The sequence below is a fragment of the Poeciliopsis prolifica genome, unplaced genomic scaffold (assembly GCF_027474105.1).
Source record: "Poeciliopsis prolifica strain line A6 unplaced genomic scaffold, Auburn_PproV2 SCAFFOLD085, whole genome shotgun sequence".
Classification (NCBI taxonomy): Eukaryota; Metazoa; Chordata; class Actinopteri; order Cyprinodontiformes; family Poeciliidae; genus Poeciliopsis; species Poeciliopsis prolifica.
The window spans coordinates 432,784-460,689 of NW_026562460.1; the positions used below are offsets into that span (position 1 = coordinate 432,784).

General features: G+C 37.7%; 1 protein-coding gene across 1 annotated transcript in view; it reads left to right on the forward strand.

The window, feature by feature from the left end:
- Positions 1–27,906, forward strand: part of cntnap5a (contactin associated protein family member 5a) — a 199,469-nt gene that overhangs the window by 125,789 nt on the left and 45,774 nt on the right. Inside the window, exons 13-17 of the mRNA XM_055022388.1 lie at positions 3,245–3,445; positions 13,578–13,734; positions 16,865–16,992; positions 26,535–26,705; positions 27,435–27,653. Coding sequence (XP_054878363.1) covers positions 3,245–3,445; positions 13,578–13,734; positions 16,865–16,992; positions 26,535–26,705; positions 27,435–27,653 — 876 coding nt within the window. The remainder of the gene's footprint in view (positions 1–3,244; positions 3,446–13,577; positions 13,735–16,864; positions 16,993–26,534; positions 26,706–27,434; positions 27,654–27,906) is intronic.

Below are 27,906 nucleotides of genomic sequence, written 5' to 3' on the forward strand. Positions count from 1 at the left end.
TTGTCTTTATTGATGAGCTCCAAGTCTTTGAGGATGAAAGACTCCTGTTGTCATCAGTGTAGTCTAATCGTTATTGCTTCCACAGACTCACTTTGACTCTGGTTGTTAATAAAAAAAAACAGTAAAAAGAAACATGTTTAAAACGTAAAAGACAGATAAGAGAAATATAATCAAAAATTTTCAGGATCATGAATAATTTGGCCCTTAACTGATGGTGCACATCTACAGACAGACATTTTGCCCATTGCTGTTTAACAAATGATTGTCTCAGTCAGAATGAATGGTGAGTGAACATTATCATCTCTGGCAAAGTCACTGATGATGAAGGAAGATAAAAGTGAACCTGGAGTCTTAAATCTTTGTCTCAAAAACATAGTTTTATAAGAATGCCTAACTGTAGTGTGTGGGGTTTGCAGCTAACATGTTTTCAACATTTTCCAACCTGATTGGTGGTTCTTCAAAATAACCAAGAAGCACCCCAGCCCCAACCAAAATTGTGCTACATCTGTCCTGGTTTATGCAGCAATCTTTGCGGAACTATCATTTTAAAGATATAAATAAATGTTTCTAAAGATCATAATAGGTCAACCAGCCCCAACTCGTAAAAGTGGGGGGCTTGGTTGACAGTTTGTCCTTTAACCTTATATTGATATCTTCAAAGCCAAAGCGTAAAAAAAGCACAAACATTTGACACCAATTTTGTCTGATTTGAAGAAGGTGTGCGAAACTCTTGGCAGCTTCTGTTATTACTGATCTTGACCAGTTTGTCAGTATAGATGGACAGTCATGGTTTGATAGATTTATAGGTCTCACATACTTTGAGTATGTGAAACCTATAAATTGGTATATTGAAATATTTTGGTATAGCCCAATCCTGTTTTAAAATTCTTCCCAGCCCTCTTCCTGAGCTGTCTGCTGTCTTCCTTCATTATCATGATGCTGTCTCTTCTGATTAAAACATGAAATCCAGTTACTAACCTGGTTAGGTGTGAAGGCAAATTGTTTCACTGGGAGTAATTGAAGGAGATAACATCATAGGGGGATAAAATACAAATAATTTTCTGAGTTTTATTTGTGAAATTCTTGAAAACCATGTGTTGTTTCTTCCACCTCACAATTGTTCACTACAATATATGTCAGCAAAACATAGCAGCAAGTTTATGCTACTACTGTCAAAAATTCTGAAAAGTTTTAAGGGATAGGAATACTTTTCCACAGCATCAAACATCATCTGAGCTGTGACAAATGACAGACAGGGAAGTGCCTGTCTGTGGGACACATAGGACAGAATAGTGAGTCTAGTTCTGACACTCTGGTGACACTATTCATCACTTGACTGTCACAGTTTTTCCAGTTGCTTTGTCCTTTGCAAGGTTAATGTACTGATGATGTCATCACAGAAAGAGCGTTATCATACATTTTGTGCTTTCAGTCTTCTCCTTATGAGTCAGAATCAGCCGACAGCAGATATGGCTCAACTTGACCTCAATTAAGAAATCCATTATACATGTAAATAGCTATAAGCCATACAACCTTATGGGAATAATTGCGAGAGGAGAGGGATTTTCTCTAAAGCAGAGCAAACACTGAATCCAAATAATGAAGTGATCTGTTGTGGGAGCAGGACATAACCCTCATTGGCTTTTATCAGTCAAACTTTCAATTTGCATCCAAAAGTACAGAGTTTTAGTCACAGAGAGTCAGAGGGAATAAGTCTACTGTCCAGGTTATACTCTAAAGGTTATTTTCAGGGGATCAAGTGTTTGCAGATTGAGGACAAAGAAGGTGGTCTGATTGTTTCCTGGAAACGAGTATTCATTTGCTTTTCAGTGACGTAAAGCAACAGATTTGTGAAATGTCACCAGCAACACTAACAGCTCAGTCACAACACTCCACAGACACCAAATTCTAAACTTTGCAGCAATTATAACACACTGAACCAAAGAAACTTAATGATACAATGATAAAGATTAAAATGAAAACAGTTGCATATTGTTCACAGTTTGCTAGATGTTTGTTCAGGTTTTGTGTGTTTTACTGTTTCAGAAAAAATGTGAATAAGCATCACTTGAAAACAAATAAAATGAGATGTCTATCTAAACTGTGCAAAAGTGCACAAAACCTTTTATTCCTCACTCTCTGAAATGAAGTCATGCTTACATTTTCTTATTCTACCATTATGCCTGTGTGCGACATGTCAGAACAATGAGTGGGAGAATCCTGTTAAACAATTTGGGAAAGTCCAGATGATGATGTTATGGTGTTGTAAGCTTCTGATAGGAAATGTTTGTTCGAACTCAGGGATTCTTAACCCTTTTGACCTCGGGGCCCAATTTTTTCAGGCCAAAGTGACAGAGTATCTTCTGACTATCTGTGCTACCCATCAAACCATCCTACCTTGTGGTAATGAACATGCTCACATTGTTGCTATGTCACCTACTGCTTACTCAGCAGTTTTCTTATCCATACATTCTTCCTGTGGAAGTTTTGTTTTGTCTCTTTTATTTTATTATGGGTAGGCTTGATTTAATTTATTTTGTGACAGGCTTTTACTTCAAGTTTTAAGTTTACATGGCAGGCAGCTTGTGAACATTTGTAAATGGCTTTAGTTTGCCATCTGCATCCTCGCTACTGTATTCTGTAAACAAGAAAGTCATTGCTTGGTGTCAACGTCGTGAATCTGAAAAAAAAAATATATATTTTGTGGGCTATTTTTTCTCTTTAAATATTTTAATTTCAAGATACTTTTTTTTAATTAAACCATGCTAAGAAAACTTTATTATGTGTGATTGAAACTGTGTATGTCTACAGTGTAATTTTAGTAGACCGATTATTATACCCTACAATTTCAGGTGCACAGTGACCTGCACAGTCTGGTAGACACATTTTGACTGTGCTACATTTGATAAAGCCTTCTTTGACCAAAGCAAGTAGGATGTATGGATAAGAAATCTGCTGAGTAGGCAGTATGTGACACTGGATCGATGTACGCATACACATTACCTTAAGGTAGGACAGATAGATGGATAGCACAGTTACTCACCACCGACCCATCCCTGGTAAAATCCTGGGAGTTTCTTGTGGATGCGTGGGTGGTGGTGCCAAATGTGGACTGGGGCGTAAAGGTTATGAATGACAGGTCTAACAATGAGAAATACATTGTTACATTACATTTAAATGTTTGGTTTCAACTTTGAGAAGAGTGTGTTTACTTCAGGGTGAAAGATTCCTGTGTTTCTTACAGAAAAGAAAGTATGGACGGTGTTGTCCCACAACAACTCAGCTCCAGTAAAAGTTCAGAACTCCTCTCCCCAGAAGCCTCACATCATGAAGTTCAGCTATAACGCATCAGCCGCTCAACTTCGTGCCATTGTGACTGGAGCAGAGCAGTGCCAACAGGAAGTAGTTTACAACTGCAGGAAGTCACGTCTCTTCAATACAAAGGGTGAGTTAATTCCTTTAAACTTCCTTTAAATCTTTGCATGTCTACAGTATGTGATTATTTTATGATTAAATAAAATAATACAATTATAAATTTTTTTATTATATTACAATTAAGAAATTATCTTTTAAATTACATAATTATGATAAATTATGTGTGGGAGATAAATGTTTATCTTAAGTAAAACATAGAGGTCTTACAATGATCCAGCAGAAGAGATGAATCAGAGACCAATATGGACTATGACGGAAAATACACCTTAGCCAATTCAAATATTTAAACATCATCTGTAAAGACTACAGATGATGTCGCAGTTTTTTTTATAGTTTGGCCGGGGGTGCGACTTATACTCTGGAGCAACTTATGTGTGGAAATTAACACATCATTATATCATATCACATGTTATTTTCACACTAAACTGCAAGAGGGTGCTCTCGGCCTGTGTTATTCTACTTTCGGTGTTAATAGAGTTGTTTAAAAGCGACATCGAGGACGAACATTTCATTCGATTTCGTGATTTGGAGTGACACGGATGGTTTGGTAAACTTGTTAGCATGTTATTTATGCTATACTTATCTGAATAACTCTTAATAGTTATTTTAACTTGCCAGGCACGTTTCTCAGTTTGTTGTCATGGTTCATGTAACGTTAGCATACCATACAATTATTTAGCTTGTTGCCTCTATTCTATTTTTATTGCCTTTCAAGATGACATATCTGTTTTTGCTATTGGATTTTATCAAATAAATTTCCCTCAGAAATGTGCCTTATACTCCGGTGCGACTTATATATGTATTTTTCTTCTTTATTATGGCTGGTGCGACTTATACTCCGGAGCGACTTATGGTCCGGAACATACGGTAGTTGTGAAGTTGGGACACCAGAACAATTTGCTACTCAAACATGCAGCTAAATTCATATGGAAACATAGAAGTTTGGTTGCCATTTCAACTCTTTGCCATTTCTCTGGAGACTCTTCCTCAATAGTTGTTTCAGGATGGAATATTTTACGGAAGGAGGCCTGTTACATTATCTAGTATCATCAAAATCCAGGGAGTGTGTGTAGATGCTGAAATTGATTGACCAAGTTCTGCTTGTGCTTTAGTGGAGTTGGAGAACGCCCATGCAAATTCAGAGGGCATACAGACTCCTCACAGAAATCTACTTTTCACATTTCAGTATGAAAACATGTTAATCCCAGCTATTTTCATTTTCTGTCCAAGTACCTCATATCTTTAGAAACAGAACATAGAAAATATTCTAAGTTCTATTATCACCTGGTTTGACAAGACTTGAGCTTTATATTGGATGTATAATTTGTTAGTGAAAGAGCTTTATCTATTGTCACTCTCTGCTTGGTCAATGCATTGTTATTGACTGAATTCACCAGTTAAAAATGCCAAGTTTCAAATGGTCAAAAAGAGCCAACAGCAGTGACAACATTAATTTTGAATGTCTGGGCTGTCCAACTGACTCAGTCGACCTGTTAATTACATTAAAATGTATTAATAGCTGCAGAAATTCTGTACCAAACAATATCTAAACAAAATTTTGTACAGACTCTGTTAGTGATGCATTTGTGCTTAGATACATAAAATGCTCAGAAAAAAAACACTGTTCTTAACTGACTTCAGTAATAGTTAGCCTTCTGAATGAAGCTTAACTGAAGGCTGAAGCCAACTATCCAATTTCAGGGCGAAAGAAATTTCTAACTAGGATACGCTTTCAGTTCCTTAAACATAATGCTAATGTTGGACAAAGATAACCCAAGGTGAGTAGAAAATGAAGTTTCCAATTGTATTAATGGGAAAGTGAGAACAATTAATTGCCACCTTGAGCTACGCTTTGGCCTCACTTGCCTCTGTTACAGTCAGTGTAAGAGAGTGGACAAAATGGCTTCTATGCATGAATTCCATGGTCAGAAACCACTGCCAACCAAATACAAGACAAAGACCATTTCTTACTTTGCAACTTGATGAAAAACATATTGATGATCCAGAAGAGTTTTTGAAAATATTTTATGAACATTCTGTGACAACAGTTGGTCTTTTTGGAATGTCTAAATCTCGTTATATCTGGTGTAAAATTAATACTTGACTATCAGCTTTTCTGTTTAGGAAGGCAATTACTTTTCTCATGGTTTTGGTTGGTTTGGATAGCGTTCTTGTCCATGTAAATAAAATTGTAATTTAAAAATTGTTATTTTATACAGTATTTACTTTATATAGTACAGTACTGTACTTTAGACAAAAGCTTAGGTTAGTTTTGTCTGATATTAAATTGTGTTTAATAATCAAAAGTAAAAGAAGAAAAAAACTAAGGGAAATTGCTTTGTCACGGCACTGGAGCATCTAAAAGTTGCAGGATTGCAGCTCTAAAGGACTGGTTTTAACTACTGCTTCCTAACCCCCTTCACACACGCACACACACTCACAAGCCTGCACACAAACATCACTGATGGTAGAGTTTTATGGAGTAGCTGTTTGGGTGCTGTTTATGGCCCTTCTCTCCTATCTGTGGTTGTAAACTGAGAACAGTTGAATTATAAGGTCTTTCATGTTTTCCTTGCAACTTTCAGTTACATAAGGAGATTATTTACATAAAAACTTCACTTATGAATATGTCTCAAAGAAAACATTCCTGCCAGGGTTTGATCTAAACCAGAGAAGGTTAACTAAAAGGCAAAGAAACAATGTAACAGATCAGGACGAACTGAAGACCCAGTATAAGTCTCTTCTGCATTTATTTCATTTTATGCTGATATACAACATAAAAAAGCATTTTCATCTGCCAATAATATGACAAATGATGTGTTTATTTTTCTACTTTCACATTACTCTCATTTCTTACTTTGCAATGGTGAACCCAAGAATGTCCTTCAGAAATAGAAGAGTGCCACATGCAGAGCCAAAGTCAGTATTGACTTCACTTTGGAGTGACATCACTATGCCTTTTTTTCCAGCTATTGTGCTTTTTGAGTTTTCAGACAGTCTGAAGTTCACCACTGCTGGGAGTTGTTGTCTTTTCAGAGGCCCTCCCACACGCTTGTTCTCTCCTCTCGTTACATTTCAATAATATATTGAGAGGCTAGCTGCAGTCTTTTTGTACTCATTCATCTGGAACAGCGCCGGCACCTTTGCTCCCAAACATCTAAACATTTTCTCTTAAATAATAAAACATTCATGAAGTCCTAGTTTCTACCGTCCCTGTGTGCCATGTGTATGCAAATAAACAAGTTCATTATCGCATGGAACATCAAAGAGAGATTTGAAGCAGCCTATTTTACAGCTGCCTGAACACTTTCAGACATAGCCTGAATTTTTTATGTTTCTCTTTGGTGGTGGAATATCCACTGTGTATAAAGTCAAGTGAACCTTTGTTCCTAACTTTTCTGAGTGTCTGGATACAAGCAATCACCCTTTTGATGAGAAGCAGAATCTGCAACATGTTCTAATCATTTCTTGACAAAATGGCACCTTTCATGCAAATTCAAAGGAAAATGACAACAACAACAGCTGTTCAAAGAAACCCTGTGGGATTGCAGTTGTAGGTGTATGCCAAGAACAACTGAAGTTCACCTCTGGTTGTGGAGTTTAGCTGTAGAACATGTCTTTCCTGATTCCAGTCTTCTCTTAAACCTTCAGTGAAGTCATTTACATTCAAATCAGTCATTTTAAGCTCATTGCTCTTTGTCCTTATGCAGGAGCTACAATATGCTGTGTTTGCTTAGAAGTAACTGGCTTTCAACATGACAACATGAAAAAAGCCCACTGCCAACAGAGGATAATTGCTTCTTGTTTGGTGTACTCTTCTTGTGTTGTTTGTTGTTTTCACACATTTCCAGGAATAGTTTTCTTGATACATTCCCTAGCTGCATAGCTGAGCAACTGGTACACTCTAAAAATTAATTAATTAATTGTAATAATTAATTAAAAAATATGTGAATTATTTTATAAAAATACAGTAATTAATAGTAATAATAATAATAATAAATCCATCAGTGAATTTGGGGGTAAGAAGGAGTTCTCAGTTGATAACTAAGGTAATCATTTCGTCTGCAAGAAGAGACAGAACAGACTGCTTGGAGAACAGAAAGCTTAGTGTTTGAAGCAAAATGCTGCACATCTTCTGCATTTCTGATGTTGACTGTGTCATCTCCATCACTGGCCTCAGCTGAAATACTTCTAATCATGAAATATAGGGTTGGAGTCCCCCTACCCAGGGCCGCCCCAAACCTTCACAGGCCCTACACAAAATGCGCCTTTGAGGCCCTCTATTTCAGCTAATAATGTGGATTTCTGCAATCAGCAATCAGATGATTGGATCAGTCGCAGGCCTGGTATGAACTGTCGGAGATGACTGTCAGAGATGTCAGGACATCTCTGACAGTCCTGTTTACATTCTATTCTATATACATGTATCATCTACTGGTAGGAAAAGTAACAAAAAAACTGTTATGCTCTGGACTTAAAATGTAATACATTCATGACATACTTTGATTAAATTAATTTCTCTTAGGTGTAATTTCAATAGCTTACATTTACATTTATACTAGGTGAGTCTTTCTTACCTGAGAATGTAAACCAGCACTGGCCTGATTCTGTGCTTTCAAATAATTTTAACAGGAGAAGTTTCAAATAAATTGTAACGTTATGTAACTTATAAGTTGTCTTTGTTTTAGCCACATAAATGATTATGCTCAGCAGCACAAAGCATGCTGGCAGCTACAACTTAGAGTAGTTCATTTATTTATTGATGCAGTGGCCTTTTTTTTTTTTTTGCTAGACAGTGACAACCATTGAGAAGTTTCAACTACTGTTATCAAACATTGTCACAGACCCTGTCTTGAAGCCAAAATAAACTCAGAAATATTTAAGACTAACCACAAAAATCAACTCGTTTAAACTCAAAACTCAATTTCACACAGACCCTAGCATAACTGGACCGTTCAAGATCACTATCATCCTCCGTTTTTATTTAGCAGCTCTACAAATCTTTCTGATAAACCTTAAATTACCAAGAGACATGGAAAAATGCTTCTTGGACTGTTTCTATTCTTCCTTCTTCTTTTTGTTACTTTCTTGCTTTTTGCTTTAGATGGTGTTTTGTTCTAACCTGCTTCATGTTGTCACAAAGGTTTTATTTAAGAGATTTCTAGAGTTTAGATGTCTGTCAATAAACAGCCAGGGTGGAATTTGTTAAATTAAAGATACTGAAGTTTTTTCATAGTCCAAATGATTTCTCTTGGAAGCAGATATATCCAGAATTGTGTAATTCAGTGTAGTTGTAATCTCTCCGAAAAGTTTCAAATAAATAATTTTAGTATATCATCTTAATAATTATTTACAATTTGATAAATTTGGTTAAGTGAGTTCATTTTAAAAATTTGGTGAAATTGAATATTTTAAAGTATCTCTTGACCTAAAAACTTAAAGAATCTTAAAGAAAATGTGGGTATTTTTTTTACTAATTGAATTGACTGAATTATAAAACTTTGTTTTGTTAGTTGCTTGTCTGCTGTCTGGGGTGAATGAATTAAGTGTGTTTAGAAACCTGCTTGTAGTTACAGCATCTCTGCAGAAAATGGAGTCACGCAGCAGGAGGGTGACGTTAGTCTCACCATTCAGCAGTCCTTTTAGAACATATTTCTGAAATAAATTATTTCTCTCTCTGAGCATGTCCTTGTTTTGAGTATATTGTCATTTTCAAGCAGCTAAGAATCTGGTCCAGGTGAAATGAAGAAGAATGCGATGTTTTGTTTGTCATTGGCTTTCCAGAATAAGAGCCTCTCTTGTGGTGTGTATTCTCACCTTGTTGGTGCTGTGGTTGTGCTGAATGTTGATGCTACCTGTGAGGCATCATGCATCAGTGAAACAGGAAGATGCATTTGCCTTCTTGATGAGAATAAGCTGTGTCAATATGAGCCAATTTGAGCAAGAGGTCGACCTGCTCTACAGGAACTATTGATTGTTGCCTTTTCTTATTTGCAGATCTGTTCGAGGTTTGAATTTTGTTTGGAAGCAAACAGAAGAACATATGTTTGCGAAGGCAAGGGTTGGGGGCTGTGGGCTTTGTGATGCAAATGCTGCTGGTTAATCAGAGTTACTGTGGCAGCTCTAGATTGAGTCTCGACTTTGCTTCTAATATAGACCTTAAAAAGCAACCCAAAAAGAGATAGAAAATTATTTGGAGCCTCTGACTCTTCCATGACATGTGTATCTCTACACAAAGCTTTGCTTAATGGAGCTGTAATATCTGTAGGAGGTGGGCACTGCAGCGGGTGACACCTGGTTATGTATTGTGACATGCAGCTTAATGGGCCTCTCTCTGCTGGCTGGTCTCTTTGCAATGCGGGGTCACATTGTGTGATAGATGATTGAAGCTGGACCCCCTAACACACAAGTAAGCGTGATAAGTTATGATTTAATAGCACAGGTGAAGCCTTACTATCAATTGGCTGGGAGTTGAGGGAAATGGCTCATTTTGTTAATAGATAAAATAATGGAAAGGTAGTTTAGTTTCTCATATCTGCTGAGAAATGTTTGTCTTTTTATGTAGAGTCATGCGCTGTGTGTTTTAACACTGGTGTATAGATAAAAGATAAATTTGTATTTAAGATCTTTTTGTCCCTAAATTAAATGCAACATGTTCAGGATGAACCAAATCACTGAAAGAGACTAGATTTAAGAAATCTTATTTCTTCCGTATGTTAAACTAGCATTTACCATAATTTACCATGAACTCTATGGTAAATGTTTGAGTCAAAACATAGATGTGCTTTGTGTAGGCTTGATTAAAAAGTAACATTTCTATGTAGAAATTACTTAAGTTTTAACAGTTACAGTAAAAGGCAGATCTGAAGAAATTTTTGAAACTCATAAAAACAAATCAAAAATAAAGATTGTTCCAGTTTTATTGTTTTAGAATTTTTATAATTTAGAAAAACACATCTATATGATCATCAGACTTTACATGTTCTACCATGTAGTGGAAGTTTTCTTTTCTAATGACATTTACTAAACAGCCCAAAAAGAGTTTTGATATAAATTTGCTTCAGTTGAGTTAATTTACTTACCAATAAATTAACCATGGACTTTACAGAAAAGAGAATTTAATCCAATCCTACAGACATATTCACAATCAATTCTGACCATGTATATGGCAACCATGGAGAGGAGAACTTCCCCGAATAGGAAGAAACTTCCACAAGAACTGAACTGATTCAGGGTTTGGGAAGACAGAACACACACACAAAAAAGCACAGATTCACTGATCACAAGGTACTTTTGATGTCAGGGGTGGCGGGGAGCATTAATAGCTGTTGTGGCTCAATGGGGGATTTAATCTAAGAGAGAAAAACTTAAGCATACAATTTGTAGAATAACAGAGAGTACTAGAAGTAGTTATGCTGCCTATGGCAGCATAACTACTGGAATATCACAGAGAGTACTATAAGTACTCTCTGTTGCAGGCATAACTCTTTCAATAGCTGTCTCTAGGAGAGACACCTGGTTCAAGTGTGTCGTCAAACTGAAGAAAACAGGAAGTTGTTGGCTGCAAAGCTCAGACTATGCCCACTATTGGAGAGTGTCACATCGAAGTAGAACACCAGGCCAAAAGGATGCTCTGTGAAAAGAAACAACAGTGAAAGCAACATTGATGTGAGCAATAACTGCATATAATGCATAATTTAAGAGTAGTAGGAGAAAGTAGCAGAATGAGCATAAGTTTGTCCCCCAGCAGCATAAGCCTATGGCAGCATAACTACTGGAATATCACAGAATTACCAGAACCAGTCTAACTACCAGCTTTATTAAAATGGAACGTTTTACCTCTTGTAAAATTTTAACATTCTGTTTACTCCCCTTGTTATATTGGTCAAAAATGACTTGCCCCATAAACGCCCCCAAAAAAGCAACAAACTTGAATTTGAAATCCAAAATCTATTTTGCATGATGAAACAATTCAACTCATTTAATTCATTTTTTTATTATGTATATTTTGTCACATAGTAAAAAGACAACAGTATTGAACTCTTATTTTATTTTATTTTTTTTGCCACAAAGAACCTGCCATAACAGTTTTCTATGTTTATTATTGTAAATATCTAAATGTGAATTTATTACTTCTGAATTGATTATACAAAAAGGGAAAAAGTCAACAATTTTCATCTTCATTCTTTTATGATTTTTAGGAAGTGAATTATAAAAACACTTCTTTCAGCACAAAAAGTGTTAAATTTTCTGAACAATTTTTTTATATTGATAAGAACAACATAAGATTTTAAACATTTTATTATATGTTCAACACCTATTCAAGCACGACTCCCAACATAAAATGCTGAAGATGTTCAATATCAGAACATGTTCAACATAAGACATTGAACATAAGATGTTCAAAATCTTATGGAAGACATTATGTGGGAACGGACAACGTAGGACCTGCCAGATACAAAAGGTTATATTTAGCAGCTGAACCAAATTAATTGAATTCAATTAAGTTTATTCAACTTAATTAAGTTTTCAAAAAACCCAAGTCATTATGTCTGTCCAACTCAATTCATTAAGCTTATCCAAGTCAAGTTATGCATACCCAATTCCACTTATTATGCCTATAGACTCAATTTACTAAGTTTATCCAACTCAATATATTTTGGTTTTATTTAACTGAATTAATTTAGTATGTTTAGTATGTTTAAAACATACTAAATGAATTCAGTTAAATAAAGGAAGTGTTCCTTCATTCATTGTTCTGACAGCTCATGTTAAACATGTTAAACAAAATTAGCTCTTTTAACAAATTCATTAATGTCCAAGCGAAAACAAATTTCTAGAAAAATTACATAAAATTATGTAGGATGAAATGAGTGATTTGATAAATGTATACCTTTTAAGTGACTGACCTAATTCAACAGAGATCCAACTATGTGTCCAACAGAGATCATGACTGTGAAGCTTGGTGGTGGCAGTATCAGGCTTTGGGGATGCTTTTCAGTAACTGGGCCTGGAAGGCTAGTAAAGGTAGAATATGCAGCAATATAGAAAAATTATGGAGGACATTTAGTGTCCTTGACGACAGAACCACAACATCAGAGAACTTTCATTTTTCAGCCAGACAATGACCTGAACCATGCAAAGAGATGGATTGAGGATAAATGAAGAGAGGCTAAGACTTCTGTCTGTATAAGAATTTATGCCTGGAGTTGAACAGTTCTGTTCACAGCTGATCCCTCCAACCTGACAGAGCTGGAAGAACGGAGCCTGACAGAGTCCAGTCCACGACGACTCCCGCCAGTGATAGAGCCAGAGGAGTAAATACTTAATGGTGACTGGAAGTGGGTGGATGATTATGCAGTTACTTGATTATGTTACAGATTTTCATTTAATTGTCATTATTAAATCAAGTTTCATTTCGACATTACTTTTTTGGCAGTTTTTGGTCAAAAAAGCCTAATTTTCTTACTCATGATTAATTTGTAAAATGAATTAAAGGGTAAAGCATCCAAGGGAGTGAATAGGTACGGTGTGTATTTCAATTAAACAATGTTGCTTGTTTAATCAACGTTAAAAAATGTTGATTGTTTAACTGAAACAACATGAAGAAGCCTCTTTTTGCAGAAATGGTTGCAAAGATGTTTTGAGGTTGAAAACCAAAGATAGTTACATCATTTTAAAAGCCAAAGAAGAGGATTTAGAATCACTGATGTTTCTCAGTTAATGTTGAAAACAGATAAATGTTGTGTCCTATGTCACCAAATATGCAACTTTTTATTATAATTATTGTTTTATTATTCCTCCAGAATGTTTGTGTTCTCCTACACAACTAGCATCTTGGACATTGAATCTGGTTCCTCCCTTGTGCCAATCTGTTACAAAGTCGGAATTCTGAATTATAAGAAAAACAGTCAAAATTCTGAAATTAAAATGAGATTTTTTTTCCCTTTGTTGCTCTAATCCTTTTTCATAGATTATTCTATGAGAATCATAGCTTTAATTGTACCAAAATAAAGTATTAGTAGTTTTCAGAACTAACCCATTATTGAACAATTAAATTAACCACCCCGTTTTCTTGGAAATGTGTGATATATTTTTTTGTGACAACCTCAAACATTCCTTTTGCTGTGTTTGTACTGCAGATGGAAGCCCGCTTTCCTGGTGGCTGGATCGCCAAGGAGACAAACGGAGTTACTGGGGGGGCTTTCTGCCCGGAGTGCAGCAGTGCTCCTGCAGTCTGGAGGAGAACTGCATGGACATGAATTACTTCTGCAACTGTGATGCAGACACAGACACATGGTATGCACACTACATTTAATATTTACAGAATAAAGTTGTTTTTATTTGCTTTTTAATTTCCAATTAAATCTATTATTTTATTCTCTCATGTCAGACATGTTTTTTTAAAAAATATTTTATAAAAACAGGTCACACCCTCTCAGAAAGGAAATTTGAGGTAACTGTCTTGTTTACAATCCATGGCTCCAGTCTTCTTTCTCTTGCAAGTTATCCTAACTGAATAAAACAGTATGGCTGTGTGTAAACGGCCACCATGATCAAAGCTGGGAGAATTCACTAAGTGACAGGGAAAAAGCTGTGGCGTCTCTTTGTCATGTTTAACACAGTAACACTAGACTATTCTTTATGAAGGAACAGAACTGTGTCTCCCAGTGGCTTCTGGCTGCAGCACTGTTATGTTCATACATTTCTGACAACTGGGATTTATGTAAATAAATTGGAGCAGAGAAAGGATGCTTTGTGAACAGCATCTTTCACTGATGTGGCTCATTACCTATTTACCACCTTCTTAATGTGTTTATTTATTTACTTCCATAATTATTTATATATGATTCTCATTCTAAATATGATAATAAATTCATATTTTATGTCATGGTTCATCATATTTAACACAGCAATTTCATAAAAGCCTCTGTAAAACAACATCTTTGGTCTGAGTTTTCTTCTTGTTTAATTACTTTATTTTTTTTTTTTTTTTTGCTTTTTTTGTTTTAAGCTGACCAGTAAATTATCACAGTTTTGTTTGGAAATGTGTTTGTTTGGCTGTTTCTTCAGACCTACCAGTTTTTCTTAACATAATGACATTTTCAAACAGCTCAGAAAAAATCCTATAAAAAGCTAAGAATGTCATTGTTTCTTGTTGAGTGCTATCCCAGGTTGTTGACATCCTGAACCACATTTCAAATAAAGCATCATTATATCTATTTGGCTGATCTAAAAACTATGCCAGCCACAGAAGAATAAACTGGGACAAGATTAAAACAGAGTTGCAGACGGAAGAAAACTGAGCAGCTGTTACAGTGAAAACCAGTCTGGTGTTACAGCATTGAAGGATGTCCATGCTGGCGCAGGAAAAGTTAGCTGTTAATGAATGAATGCAAACAGCTGGGCTACATTACACACATCCTCCCTTAGATTTTGCATTGTATGATCAGCTCTGCTTGAATGTATTATATTGTAATTGCCTGTGTGTACGATTGCAATATATTTACAGACGTGCTAATAATTACATGTCCTGGAAGAATTATTATTATTTATTTTTCATTATTCTGATGCAAACAAGACCTTTTTCCTTTACTCATGATTAGTTGTTGTGGGGAGTCATTTCTAATAAAATAATACTCTTTATAAACAAATAACAAGAATGAAACCTGATCACACCAAGATGACCCTTGTCAAAAGTGTACACAATGTAAAGTTTAACATTGAGTAATGCCCACTCTAACTTCCATTCTAAAGTGTTGTCAGGTAGTTGTTGGAGAGTTTATTTTCTGGGATGGGAAAACTCTTCTTGAGAACCTTCACCCTCCCTGCTGTAGCCGAGGACAGGCTGGCTTGGTCTTGTGTTTTGGGACCAATGTCTAGCTGGACAGTCCAAGAAAGTACATGATAAGACAAGATCATTTATTTCTCTCCCATGGGAGAAATTTGTCTTGCATACATGAACCGGGTCATGAGAGAGTTGTAGTTGTATGCTCATTTTCATGACCATCCCGCTCTGAGTGATGGTGCAGCCTTACATATGATTGTGTTTGTTCCACTGAAAAGTGAACAAACTATCACTGCATTCCATGTTTTCTGTCAAGGTCTGAGCAGTGAAACAAACAGAAAAACAGGAGGCAGGAGGCAGAAACTGTTTCAATAGACTAATTTGTTTGAGTAGTTTCTACTTAAAAAATAGGCTTTGGTTGTTGATTAATAACATTTTACAGTGTATTTGCAAATTTCATTTACTACATTAAAAAAGTCTATTAATTCATACAAGATTCAGTTTTGCTTAGTCTACTTGACAAAATTTATTTCACTTTACTTGAATTTTCATTTTCATGTAATAAAATAAGTACCTTAAACAAAGAACCCTCTTGCTTGATAAACATAAATAAATTATGCATATAGTTGCCTTTGTTTTTTAAGTAGATAAGGATGAATATTTGTATCATATCATTCTTGGATTGATTATATGATTATATATTTCTATAGCCATTTCGTTGCGATATGAATTGGATCCTTTTGTTTTGTAAAGGGTGTTGAAATGACATATTTTGTAAATCTTAAGTGAACAAAACTGAATCACAGTATAGGACTCGCAAAATAATAAGTATAACCTTATCGATAGCATCCATATTGACTCTTTCGGATAGTTGATGTTGTTCTAGTAATCAAAATGAACATCCAAACGAAGCATTTTGTAATGACTGAGCTTGGTAGCAGTTCCAAAACGCAAATTAGTAAACATGAAACAGAAAAATGAAAGAGTAGAAAGATAAATTGTCTCTCTCTGTCTTTCTGTCTGTGATGTGGTCATGAACTGCTGCCCAGAAAAAAATATATTTATATTGCATCAGTGAAACTTTCACCATTTGGCTAATTAGCCATTTAAGTGCTGACTTTCTCAACAAATATCAATAAAAGTATCCACGTTTCCCCACATCCACTGGACATTTGCATTTTCTTTCTGGAAAGGTCCCATGTCTTGCAGCATTTGGGTTGTCTCCTCTCATCTCTCGTAGCAGCTCATTTATTCTTTTGATTTGAGAAAATGCATTAACATTTTCATTTGACAGCATTTCCTCTAAAATAATTAATTACAGCACAAGTCAGATATAATGCATTACATTTATGAATTACATTCATTATGCCATAAAGGAATGGAAGTGAATAATTATCTCTGTTGATTGGAGTGAAAGGTTAATTTCAGGCTCTGGGTGGTCGGAGCTGTTGTTTACAGCAGGGTAATTCTCTCCAAAGCTTCCCTGATCCCAAGTGCTCATATTTTCACTGGCACTTGTTTACATTATGAAATATTCATTTCTTAACTATGCACTGTACATTCTATGACTGTTAAAAATTAGTGACAGTCTCTGACGACATTGTTGAGCTAATATTTCTTCTGTTTCCCTATCTGTCTCAGGACTAATGACACAGGCATCCTCTCCTACAAAGACCATCTTCCAGTGAGTCAGATTGTGATCGGAGACACCAGCAGGACTGGATCGCAGGCTGTCTACCATGTCGGCTCTCTGCGTTGTTATGGAGACAGTAGGTGATCACCTCGGCGCTGCAGCTGCCGTGCCAGATTTGGTTGCAGATGGAGGCAGATTTGAGACAAACAATGTTCAGACCGCGTCTCTCAGACTCGTGCTTTTGTGTTTGTCAGAGGATGAAAAGTTTAGAGTCCTTCTGCCGTTGCACATTATATGATTCTATATTTCTATAGCCAATTAGACAGGGGAGTATACCATCTGAATGCCTTCTGATATATATATAAAAATTCCCTTCTCACCCACCGCGGGTGGTTCTTATCCTCTGAGCTCGGGTCCTCTACCAGAGGCCTGGGAGCTTGAGGGTTCTGCGCAGTATCTTGGCTGTGCCAAGGACTGCACATTTCTGGACTGAGATGTCTGATGTTGTTCCTGTAGCCACTGCTCCAGTTTGGGGGTTACTGCCCCGAGGGCCCCGATGACAGGCACCACTGTGGTCTTCACCTTCCAGGCCCTCTCCAGTTCCTCCCTGAGCCCCTGGTATTTCTCTAGTTTCTCGTGCTCCTTTTTCCTGATGTTGCAATCACTTGGTATTGCTACATCTACCACAACGGCTTTCCTCTGATGTTTATCCACTACGACAATGTCTGGTTGGTTCGCCATTACCATTTTGTCTGTCTGGATCTGGAAGTCCCACAGGATCTTAACTCTGGTGTTCTCCACCACCTTTGGGGTGTTTCCCACTTTGATCTTGGGGTTTCCAGTCCATATTCTGCACAGATGTTTCTGTACACTATGCCTGCCACTTGGTTATGTCGTTCCATGTACGCTTTCCCTGCCAGTATCTTGCACCCTGCTGTGATGTGCTGGACTGTCTCAGGGGCCTCCTTGCACAACCTACACCTTGGGTCTTGTCTGGTGTGGTAGATCTGGGCCTCTATTGCTCTGGTGTTTAGGGCCTGTTTCCTGGGCTGCCAGGATGAGGGCCTCTGTGCTGTCCTTGAGTCCAGCTTTTTCCAGCCATTGGTAGGATTTACTGATATCAGCCACTTGGGTTATTTGCTGGTGGTACATCCCATGTAGGGGTTTGTCCTCCCATGATGGTATCTCTGGCACCTCAACCTCCGTTCCCTGTTGTCTGAGACATTCACTGAGCACATTGTCTGTTGAGGCTTTGTCTCTGATGTATTTATGGATCTTAGTTGTTTTACAATTACAAGGGCTGAGTGAAGTACCATCAGAAAGTCTCATTGAGAATGTGAATGCAGCATTGAGAACGATCCCTACCAACACCATAACAGAAACCAATGAGCTGATCTACAACTCAGCATCAGTGATCCTTGAGATACTTGGCTATAAGAGCAACCATGAGACCCAATACCCACCATGGAAAAGACGGTTAGAGGCTAAAATCAAGATAACAAGGAGGGAAGTGAGCCAACTGTCAGAGCTCCACAAGGGTACAATGAAAAGACCAGTATCCAGAAAGTACAGGCAGATGCCCATACCTGAAGCACTTGAAACTGCCAAACAGAGGCTCCAAGCCTTGGCCAGCCGCCTAAAGAGATACACAAGGGAGAATGAATCCAGAAGGATTAACCGGCTCTTCTCCACTCAACTAGCTAAGATGTACTCTCAATGGCAGGGTAATAACAACAGAGCAGACCCACCAAGGCTGGAGACTGAACAATACTGGAAAGGCATATGGGAAAGGGAGGCGTCCCACAACAGCAATGCACAGTGGCTGATCTCTCTACGAGAGGACCACAGCAACCTCCCTGAGCAAGCCCCGGTAACCATCACTGTGACAGATGTTCAAGAAAGACTCTCAGGCATGAAAAACTGGACAGCACCAGGGCCTGACATGATCCATGCCTACTGGCTAAAGAAACTCACTGCTCTCCATGAGCAACTGGCAGCCCAAATGAACCAGCTGCTACAAAGTGGGACTCACCCTGAATGGTTAACTGAAGGGCGGACAATCCTAATCCAGAAGGATCCATCAAAGGGTCCAGTCCCACCCAACTACCGACCAATAACCTCCCTCTCCACAACCTGGAAGCTCATGTCAGGCATCATAGCGGCCAAGATAAGCAAACACATGGATAAACACATGAGCACGGCACAGAAGGGTATCGGTGTAAATACCAGAGGAGCCAAACACCAACTCCTCATAGACCGCACAGTTGCCCGAGACTGCAAAACCCGACACACCAACCTGTGCATGGCTTGGATCGATTACAAGAAAGCCTATGACTCAATGCCGCATACTTGGATTATTGAATGCCTAGAGATGTATAACATCAACAGGATTTTGAGAGCCTTCATTGCAAACTCGATGAGGCTGTGGAAAACCACCCTTGAAGCCAACTGCAAACCACTTGCACAAGTGTCCATCAAATGTGGCATATACCAAGGAGATGCTCTGTCCCTGCTACTGTTCTGCATAGGCCTGAACCCCCTCAGCCAAATTATCAACAAGACTGGCTACGGATACCGACTCAAAAATGGGGCCAACATCAGTCACCTCCTCTACATGGATGACATCAAGCTGTATGCCAAGAGTGAGTGAGACATCGACTCACTGATCCACACCACCAGGATCTACAGCACTGACATTGGGATGTCATTCGGACGAGAGAAATGTGGTCGGCTGATCACAAAGAGGGGGAAGGTGATCCGCACAGAAGGAGTCTCACTCCCACAAGGAACAATAGCAGACATAGAGGACAGTTACAAGTACCTAGGTATACCACAAGCAAATGGCAACCTCGATGAGGCCACAAGGAAAGGAGCCACAGCTAAATACCTCCAACGAATAAGGCAAGTCCTGAGAAGCCAGCTCAATGGCAAGAACAAAATCCGTGCGATAAACAGCTATGCCCTGCCAGTAATCAGATACCCTGCTGGAATAATTAGCTGGCCAAAGGAGGAGATAAAAGCCACAGATATTAAGACTAGAAAGCTACTAACCATGCATGGAGGGTTCCATCCCAAATCCAGCACCCTGAGACTGTACACGAGCCGCAAGGAAGGAGGCCGAGGACTAGTGAGTGTGAGAACCACTGTCCAGGACGAAACAACTAAGATCCATAAATATATCAGGGACAAAGCCTCAACAGACAATGTGCTCAGTGAATGTCTCAGACAACAGGGAACGGAGGTTGAGGTGCCAGAGATACCATCATGGGAGGACAAGCCCCTACATGGGATGTACCACCAGCAAATAACCCAAGTGGCTGATATCAGTAAATCCTACCAATGGCTGGAAAAAGCTGGACTCAAGGACAGCACAGAGGCCCTCATCCTGGCAGCCCAGGAACAGGCCCTAAACACCAGAGCAATAGAGGCCCAGATCTACCACACCAGACAAGACCCAAGGTGTAGGTTGTGCAAGGAGGACCCTGAGACAGTCCAGCACATCACAGCAGGGTGCAAGATACTGGCAGGGAAAGCGTACATGGAGCGACATAACCAAGTGGCAGGCATAGTGTACAGAAACATCTGTGCAGAATATGGACTGGAAACCCCGAGATCAAAGTGGGAAACACCCCCAAAGGTGGTGGAGAACACCAGAGTTAAGATCCTGTGGGACTTCCAGATCCAGACAGACAAAATGGTAATGGCGAACCAACCAGACATTGTCGTAGTGGATAAACATCAGAGGAAAGCCGTTGTGGTAGATGTAGCAATACCAAGTGATTGCAACATCAGGAAAAAGGAGCACGAGAAACTGGAGAAATACCAGGGCCTCAGGGAAGAACTGGAGAGGGCCTGGAAGGTGAAGACCACAGTGGTGCCTGTGGTCATTGGGGCCCTCAGGGCAGTAACCCCCAAACTGGAGCAATGGCTACAACAGATCCCAGGAACAACATCAGACATCTCAGTCCAGAAATGTGCAGTCCTTGGCACAGCCAAGATACTGCGCTGAACCCTCAAGCTCCCAGGCCTCTGGTAGAGGACCCGAGCTCAGAGGATAAGAACCACCCGCGGTGGGTGAGAAGGGAATTGTTTATATATATATATATATATATATATATATATATAGATATAGATAGATAGATAGATAGATAGATAGATAGATAGATATTTAAAGTTACACTACAAATCAGGTCTGTGTAGGTTCTGCTACTATGGAAGGATATATGAGTAGCATATGCAGCAAACCGGAGAAAATATGAAGTGTCTTGTTATGTCCAAAATACAAACCACATATTCCACGGATTACAACAGTATGGCTGTGTCTTAAAAACTGACCTGCCTGCATTCCACATCTATCACTCAGGGAAAACATCTGGAGCATTATGGAAAAAATAAAATCCCACAAACTGTTCAGCTACTTAAATCCTGAAAACATTTTACTTTTGAACCTTTTTACAGCTTGTCTTCTCATTTCTAAAATGCTCTAAAAATGAGCTGATGGAAAACAGAGGTAAACTTTAACGTGTCACAGTCTTAATAAAACACTGGTGTGGATTCTCAGTCATTAAGGACACAACAATGCAAAGTGTTTACATAGAAGGCAACAAGAGAAGCAGTTGCCTTCTATTGAAGCACTCAAAACATGCTGCTGGAATCTAATGCGAAGTTTGGAAAAACACTCTTGTCTTTGCAATAGAAATAAAAAAAATTCACTAACTGTTTTATTAATATATATATTTTCACTTAAATATATTGCCATTGTATCATACATAATACACAAATTTCTGTGGTCTCTAGTTTTTATACCATGATCAATACTTACCCAAAAACCTATTGTATACAATTTGTAACTTTTATTCTGCCATCTACTGGATTATCACTCGCATGAGATTGGCCATGTGCGTTTTCCAGAAAAGTATTTGCCATTTTAGACAACTTAAAAATAATATGTGCATTGTTATTCAATGTTTTAAAGTAATGTTTTATGTTTTGAAATTATGCATAATTACTTAGAAATGTTTTTGTTATATTACATTTAAATTGTGTTAAAATGTGGGTATTATATTTGATACTGCAGGTATTTAAGGTTCTTTATCACTGAAGAATTATGTAATATTTTTATAAAGTAATCAATGTCATTCCATCCACAATACAGCCACAAACTTTTCTTTACACAATAATTATCATTACATATAATTTCAAAATTAATGTAGTTTTTTTCACAATAGTAATTATTCTAAAACCATAATATTTATGGTGTATTGACTAGTTATTTATATATATTTCAAATTTTAAAAAAAGAGTACAGGAAGAAGAGAAATACTTTGAATAGTCATCAACATGATAATGTGTGATAATTCAAGCTATGTAGAGCAGAAAGGAGAAGATGATTAGGATTTTGACGAGGACTGGACTCCCCTGGCCATGCATGATGAAGGATATTCAGAAACCATGAAGACTATGAAGATCGAAGTGTAACCCAGAGCGATATGGGAATTGAGGTCCAGACAACTACCCTGGATACAGTAAGAAATTAATCAGTGAAGACTAACATGAAGAACAAATAATACAAATGAAGAAAATACTGTCAAGTCCCATACGTTGATGTCACTGCCAGGGTTGATGAAGACTCAAAGACCAGGTGTTACAACTCTCCAGGCATATATTTAAGGCCTTGTTCACTGATGAAGTGTTCCAGGGGATTGCAGAACATTTTCCACTGGTTCAATGCCAACAAATGAATAGGTTCACTATTCACAACCCATCATACTAGATCCCAATCAGTTTGTTGTCCTTCTTCACTGTGAAGTTCATTCACCCTCTTCCACTCTTCCATTCATTTCTATTCCTCATGAAGCAGTTTTCCATCCACTCCAAAACTCATACAATGGTTTTCAAGCCAGCCATTGTTGAATCACTTGAGTTCATGGGAGGTGTTGCTCTGCTTGATAGATTATCAGCCTTTCTGGAGTTCGGCTTTAGATACCAAAGATGGTGCATGTAAATCTAGTGGCACATTGTTACAGTAACCATCATCAATGCTTGAAACCACAACAGAACAGATTAACTGAAGCTACTGGCGAAAATGCTTTAGTTTGCACTTCTCCTACAAGCGCAGGAAAAGTCAAAATCAAGTTTGGTACCACTGGCCCAACAGAGATGCAAGCACTGTTCTGGAAATCACTTTACACACATATACTGTAAAAAGTATAAGGTACAGCTTTGCCTGAACAAAGACAGACACTCTTTTAATTCCTACCACAATGTGAAATAAATAGCTGTAAAAAGGTTGTTGGTGGAAAAAAGAAAGAGAAAAACTTCCTAAAGTGTTCCATTTTCTAAATGTTATAGGCAACATTTGTTTTTGCATCTAAAACTCACATTGTTCTGAGCCAAACAATGACTTCTAAGAAAAGCCTGTCGTATCAAATGTGATACAGAAAAATACATCATAAAATAAATGACATGGCAAAAAAAAATTGATTTTCCTTCAATGCTTCATGAAGATCCTAGTTCTAAAAAATTTGAATTTTCTGACTATTTTTTCATGGATCAGGCTTGTATCATTTGAAAATAAAACATCTTGCATATAAATACTATGCACAGGATCTCCTCAACATATTTAATCAGCTGATCAGGACTTGTTCTTTTAGAAGTTTGAGATAAGGTCGTTTGCTCAGTGAGTGCTAATGGAACCAAAAGATAAAGAAGTTTTTTTTTCTCTAGCTGAACATGGCTCATGGGAGAAATTTGTACTGTTTACTGTGAAGTATTTTTTTGGATGACTACTTTTTACTCTTTTTCTGAGTAAAAATATTTGTGCTGCTCTTACTTGAGTAGTCATTGTGGGTACTTTACCCCGTTATGCCATTAGCATGACAGTCACAATTATTTAATCATTTATTTAACTTGGTTTGTTTACAAGAATATTAATACAACACACAAATTGAGTGAATATAAACAAGAACTAAACACATATTTAAATATTTTGTACATATTTAATAATAATATATTATTTCTAAGGTTCAGTTTTATGTATACATCAAATATACACATAGACTCCTACAAGTAGGACTAAGGTCTGTGAGTAAATTACACCTAAATTATGCAATCTCTGTAGCCATCAGCATGCTTCTAACCAGTGTTGTATGAAGTACTGAAATCTCGGAGTCAAGTAAAAGTATAGATACCGCTCCAAAATATGACTTTGGTAAAAGTAAAAGTCACTGATTGAAATGTTACTTGAGTTAAAGTATTAAAGTATCTGAAATGTCTTGTACTTAAGTATGGAAATTACTGTAAAAATGGATGTACTCAAGTAATGTAATGAAAAGGATAAGTAAAAAGTAAAACAAGGCACATGCAGTTTGAATGACATTTTTTATATTTTGGTAAACTTGTCAAATATACTTAACATAATGTACACAACCAAGTGCAGGCAAAATGAAACCTGCTAATAGATAAACCTGCCCGCATCATTTAGTTAAGAAAGTTAGGTGCTTTACTTAAATCACAAGGTTAACTTAACCTGCTTTACAACTGAACCAGCTTTTTAGTAAACCCTCCAGGACAGAAAATACAAAGTTTCTATAAGCCTCAAGTTTTTCAACATGAAGAAAAAAAAACGTTACGATTACTCTACTTCACAAACTATAGGTGCACACAACTGGTCATTATGCAAAAGCAAAAAAGAATTGGGAGGGAAATGCAGCTTAATTGCATCTGAAGAGGGAGAGCTTTTTTGTAAACTTTATGTTTAATGGGAGAATCGAAACAGACCTCCGTGAAGCTGACACCCTACCTATTCAAATAATCCAGCAAATAGTCTGATTGGTTTGTGCTCCGTTTGTGCTCCGTTTGTGCTCCGTTTGTCCTCCGTTTGTGCCGTTAAAATTTTTGTTTGTGCAGCTTTGGTTTCCGAGATATTAAAAATAATTTTTTAGGCCATCCAAAATATATACTTTTTAAGATTACAATTACTGAAAATATTGAGTATGACTACTTCATACTCAATATTTTGTGTGTGAATGTGTCAGTTGGTCACAAGACAAGAAATCTATTTCCATTAGTTTCTCAGGAGAGTTTGGATGTAAAATTTGTTGACTCTCCCTGAGTGAAACTCCGACACCTTGAGGAAGGAGGAGACCTAGAGAACGGCTGGCCGAAATTAGCGTTCATGAATCGGATCAACCTCGAGTTAGGCGCCGCTCACACCGGATATTGGAATAGCCAAAATCCAAATTGAAAACAACTTTGCTGCGTTTGTTTTAAAGGCACAAACCTGCACAAACGGAGCACTAACGAACCAGCCCACTTTGGTTTGTTTTGGAGCAAAATGCGGAGATGGTGAACTCTGGATGGCCTAAAAAATCATTTTAATATCTCGGAAACCAAAGCTGCACAAACGAACATTTTAACAGCACAAACCTACACAAACGGAGCACTGACCAATCAGACTGTTTGCTGAACTTTTTGACGTAGGTGGGGAGAAGCGAAACCTGTGCATCCTATTGGTGGTGATGAACAAGCCCAGGCAAGCAGGCTTTGTTGCAGTCAATCAGTAGGTGGGATCAAAACAGTTGCGTTTCTCTCTCGCTTTTTTGTAACGAGTAATTAAACCACACATTGAAAATGTATCGGAGTAAAAGTATGCAATTAAGTTTGAAAATGTAGTGAAGTAAAAGTGAAAGTTATAAAAAATTTTCATCCTCGAGGAAAGTATGAAGTACTCCAAAATATACTTAAGTAAAGTAGTGAAGTATTTCTACTTCGTTACTATACAACACTGCTTCTAACATAAATCTTGGCTGCAGATTTATTAGAGGTTATCTCAGAGTGACAGTTTCCTGGCACTTTAATGTACAGTCTACAAATCTTCAATAAGGAACAACTTAGTAGTTACTAGGATACTTTTACATGTTTATAGTATAGTATACGTACTCATTTATATACTACAGCACAGACCTGCCATAAATTGGACCCTGCTGAAACATCAGTATCACTATCCACAGTTAAATATATTTTACATCTCAACAGACTAACACACTGATGCTCCAAAATCTCCTTAGAATTAGTCTGAAATTTCAGCTGCCTGCATGAACAGCAAAATAAGCAGACAGACATGTATTTATTTATTTTATCAGAAGGACAGGAAGGATGTTTGTTAGAACCAGGGTCAGTATCCCGCTGTGGAAGTATTAAAATCATTTATCTGCCAGGCAGTTAGTAGTTCTGGTTAATTGCACAGCGGGTGAGTACTTGTGCAGATGTTAATGTACAGTATATGGTTTGCTTATACATACCAATTTATTATCGTTTGACAAATATATCTCAAACTTTTATTCAATGTCCATGTTTTAAAGATCGCTGACATAAAATTAAACCCACCAGAAATGTGGTTTAACATACAGACAAGTTAATAAGTGGTTGGAAGTTGACATTGACTAAGTGTGTGTACCAAATTGTGAGTGTTGTAAAATTACTTACATATCATATGTTGATGGATGAATTGATTGATTGATTGATTGATTGATTGATTGATTGATTGATTGATTGATTGATTGATTGATTGATTGATTGATTGATTGATTGATTGATTGATTGATTGATTGATTGATTGGTTGGTTGGTTTATTTGGACTCTTGTTTCATCTCATTGTTCTTCTCTTTCCTCTTCCAGAGTCAATCTGGAACGCAGCGTCTTTCTACCAGGAGTCCTCCTACCTGTACTTCCCCAGCCTGCAGGCGGAACTAGCCTCAGACATCTCCTTTTACTTCAAGACCAGCTCTCCCTCAGGAGTATTTCTGGAGAACCAGGGCCTGAAGGACTTCATCAGGGTGGAGCTGAGCTGTAAGTGATTGCTTACACTACATTGAAAGTGATGCAGTACATCATGAGACATCAGCCTTCATGCCAGAGTGTCCACATGTAAAGAATGGCCACAAAAGCCATCAGCAGTATACTTTGCTCTTCCTGGGGAGTACTGTAGTTGACAGTTCAATTTCCCAGAGACGCAGCCTGTCAAGTTTGCACAGCATGATGTAATCCCAGTGGCACAGTCAACAGCAATAGCTTCCTGTCATGCACATATAAAAGCTTAATGAATTTGTCTGATGGGTGAAGTGGAAATAAAATGAAAAACACTCTTTCAGATTCATTGCAACAAAAAATAAAATAAAATGATATGCTTACACAAAAGGTTTGAGATCAACAGTAGAAATGTACAAACACAAGTTAGAAGACAGCAGATGTATTTAGCTCAAAACCATAAACTGTGCATTCAGGTGACTATGTTCCACACATTGGAACATAGTCACCTCCGCCTCCTATTATTATCCTATTGTTTTGTTCTCAAACCTGAGAGGGATGTTGTGAGGATATTTGGAGTCATTATGTATTGCTGCAGCATCAGACACATTGTAAAATATTGACAAGCTGTCAACTAAGCCCCTTCGTAAATGTATGCGGGTCATCAAGTTTTCATCAGCATTGTATCACATTGCATCAGAAAGGCAGGATGGGGGAGAACATATAAAACCTCATATCACATTCAGTCTGATCTGACTCTGTGTCTCCCAGCTCCAACTGTGGTGACTTTCTCCTTTGATGTGGGCAACGGTCCGGCAGTCCTGTCCGTAAAGTCCCACCTCCCTCTGAATGACAGACAGTGGCACTATGTGAGGGCAGAGCGGAATGTGAAGGAGGCCTCCCTGCAGGTTGACCAGCTGCCGCTTCGCCTCCTGGAGGCTCCAGCTGATGGACACCTCCGCCTCCGGCTCAGCAGCCAGCTGTTTGTGGGTAGGCTTTGCATCAAACAGACTTTTTTTTTTTATTGCTACATTGGGGAAAAGCATTGTGTGAATGACTAAAAGTTATTGTTATCAACATTCTTATTTTGTAAGCTTCAGACATTCAGCTGAACATTTAGTTTTAGTCTAGCTGTGCTTTGTAACATGAAAATGTTCTCCTTTAGAGCATTATCAGGAACTCATCCTAACAGCTAATATGCTGAATTTGTTTTAAGGCATTTTTCTGTCATCTATATTTTTTG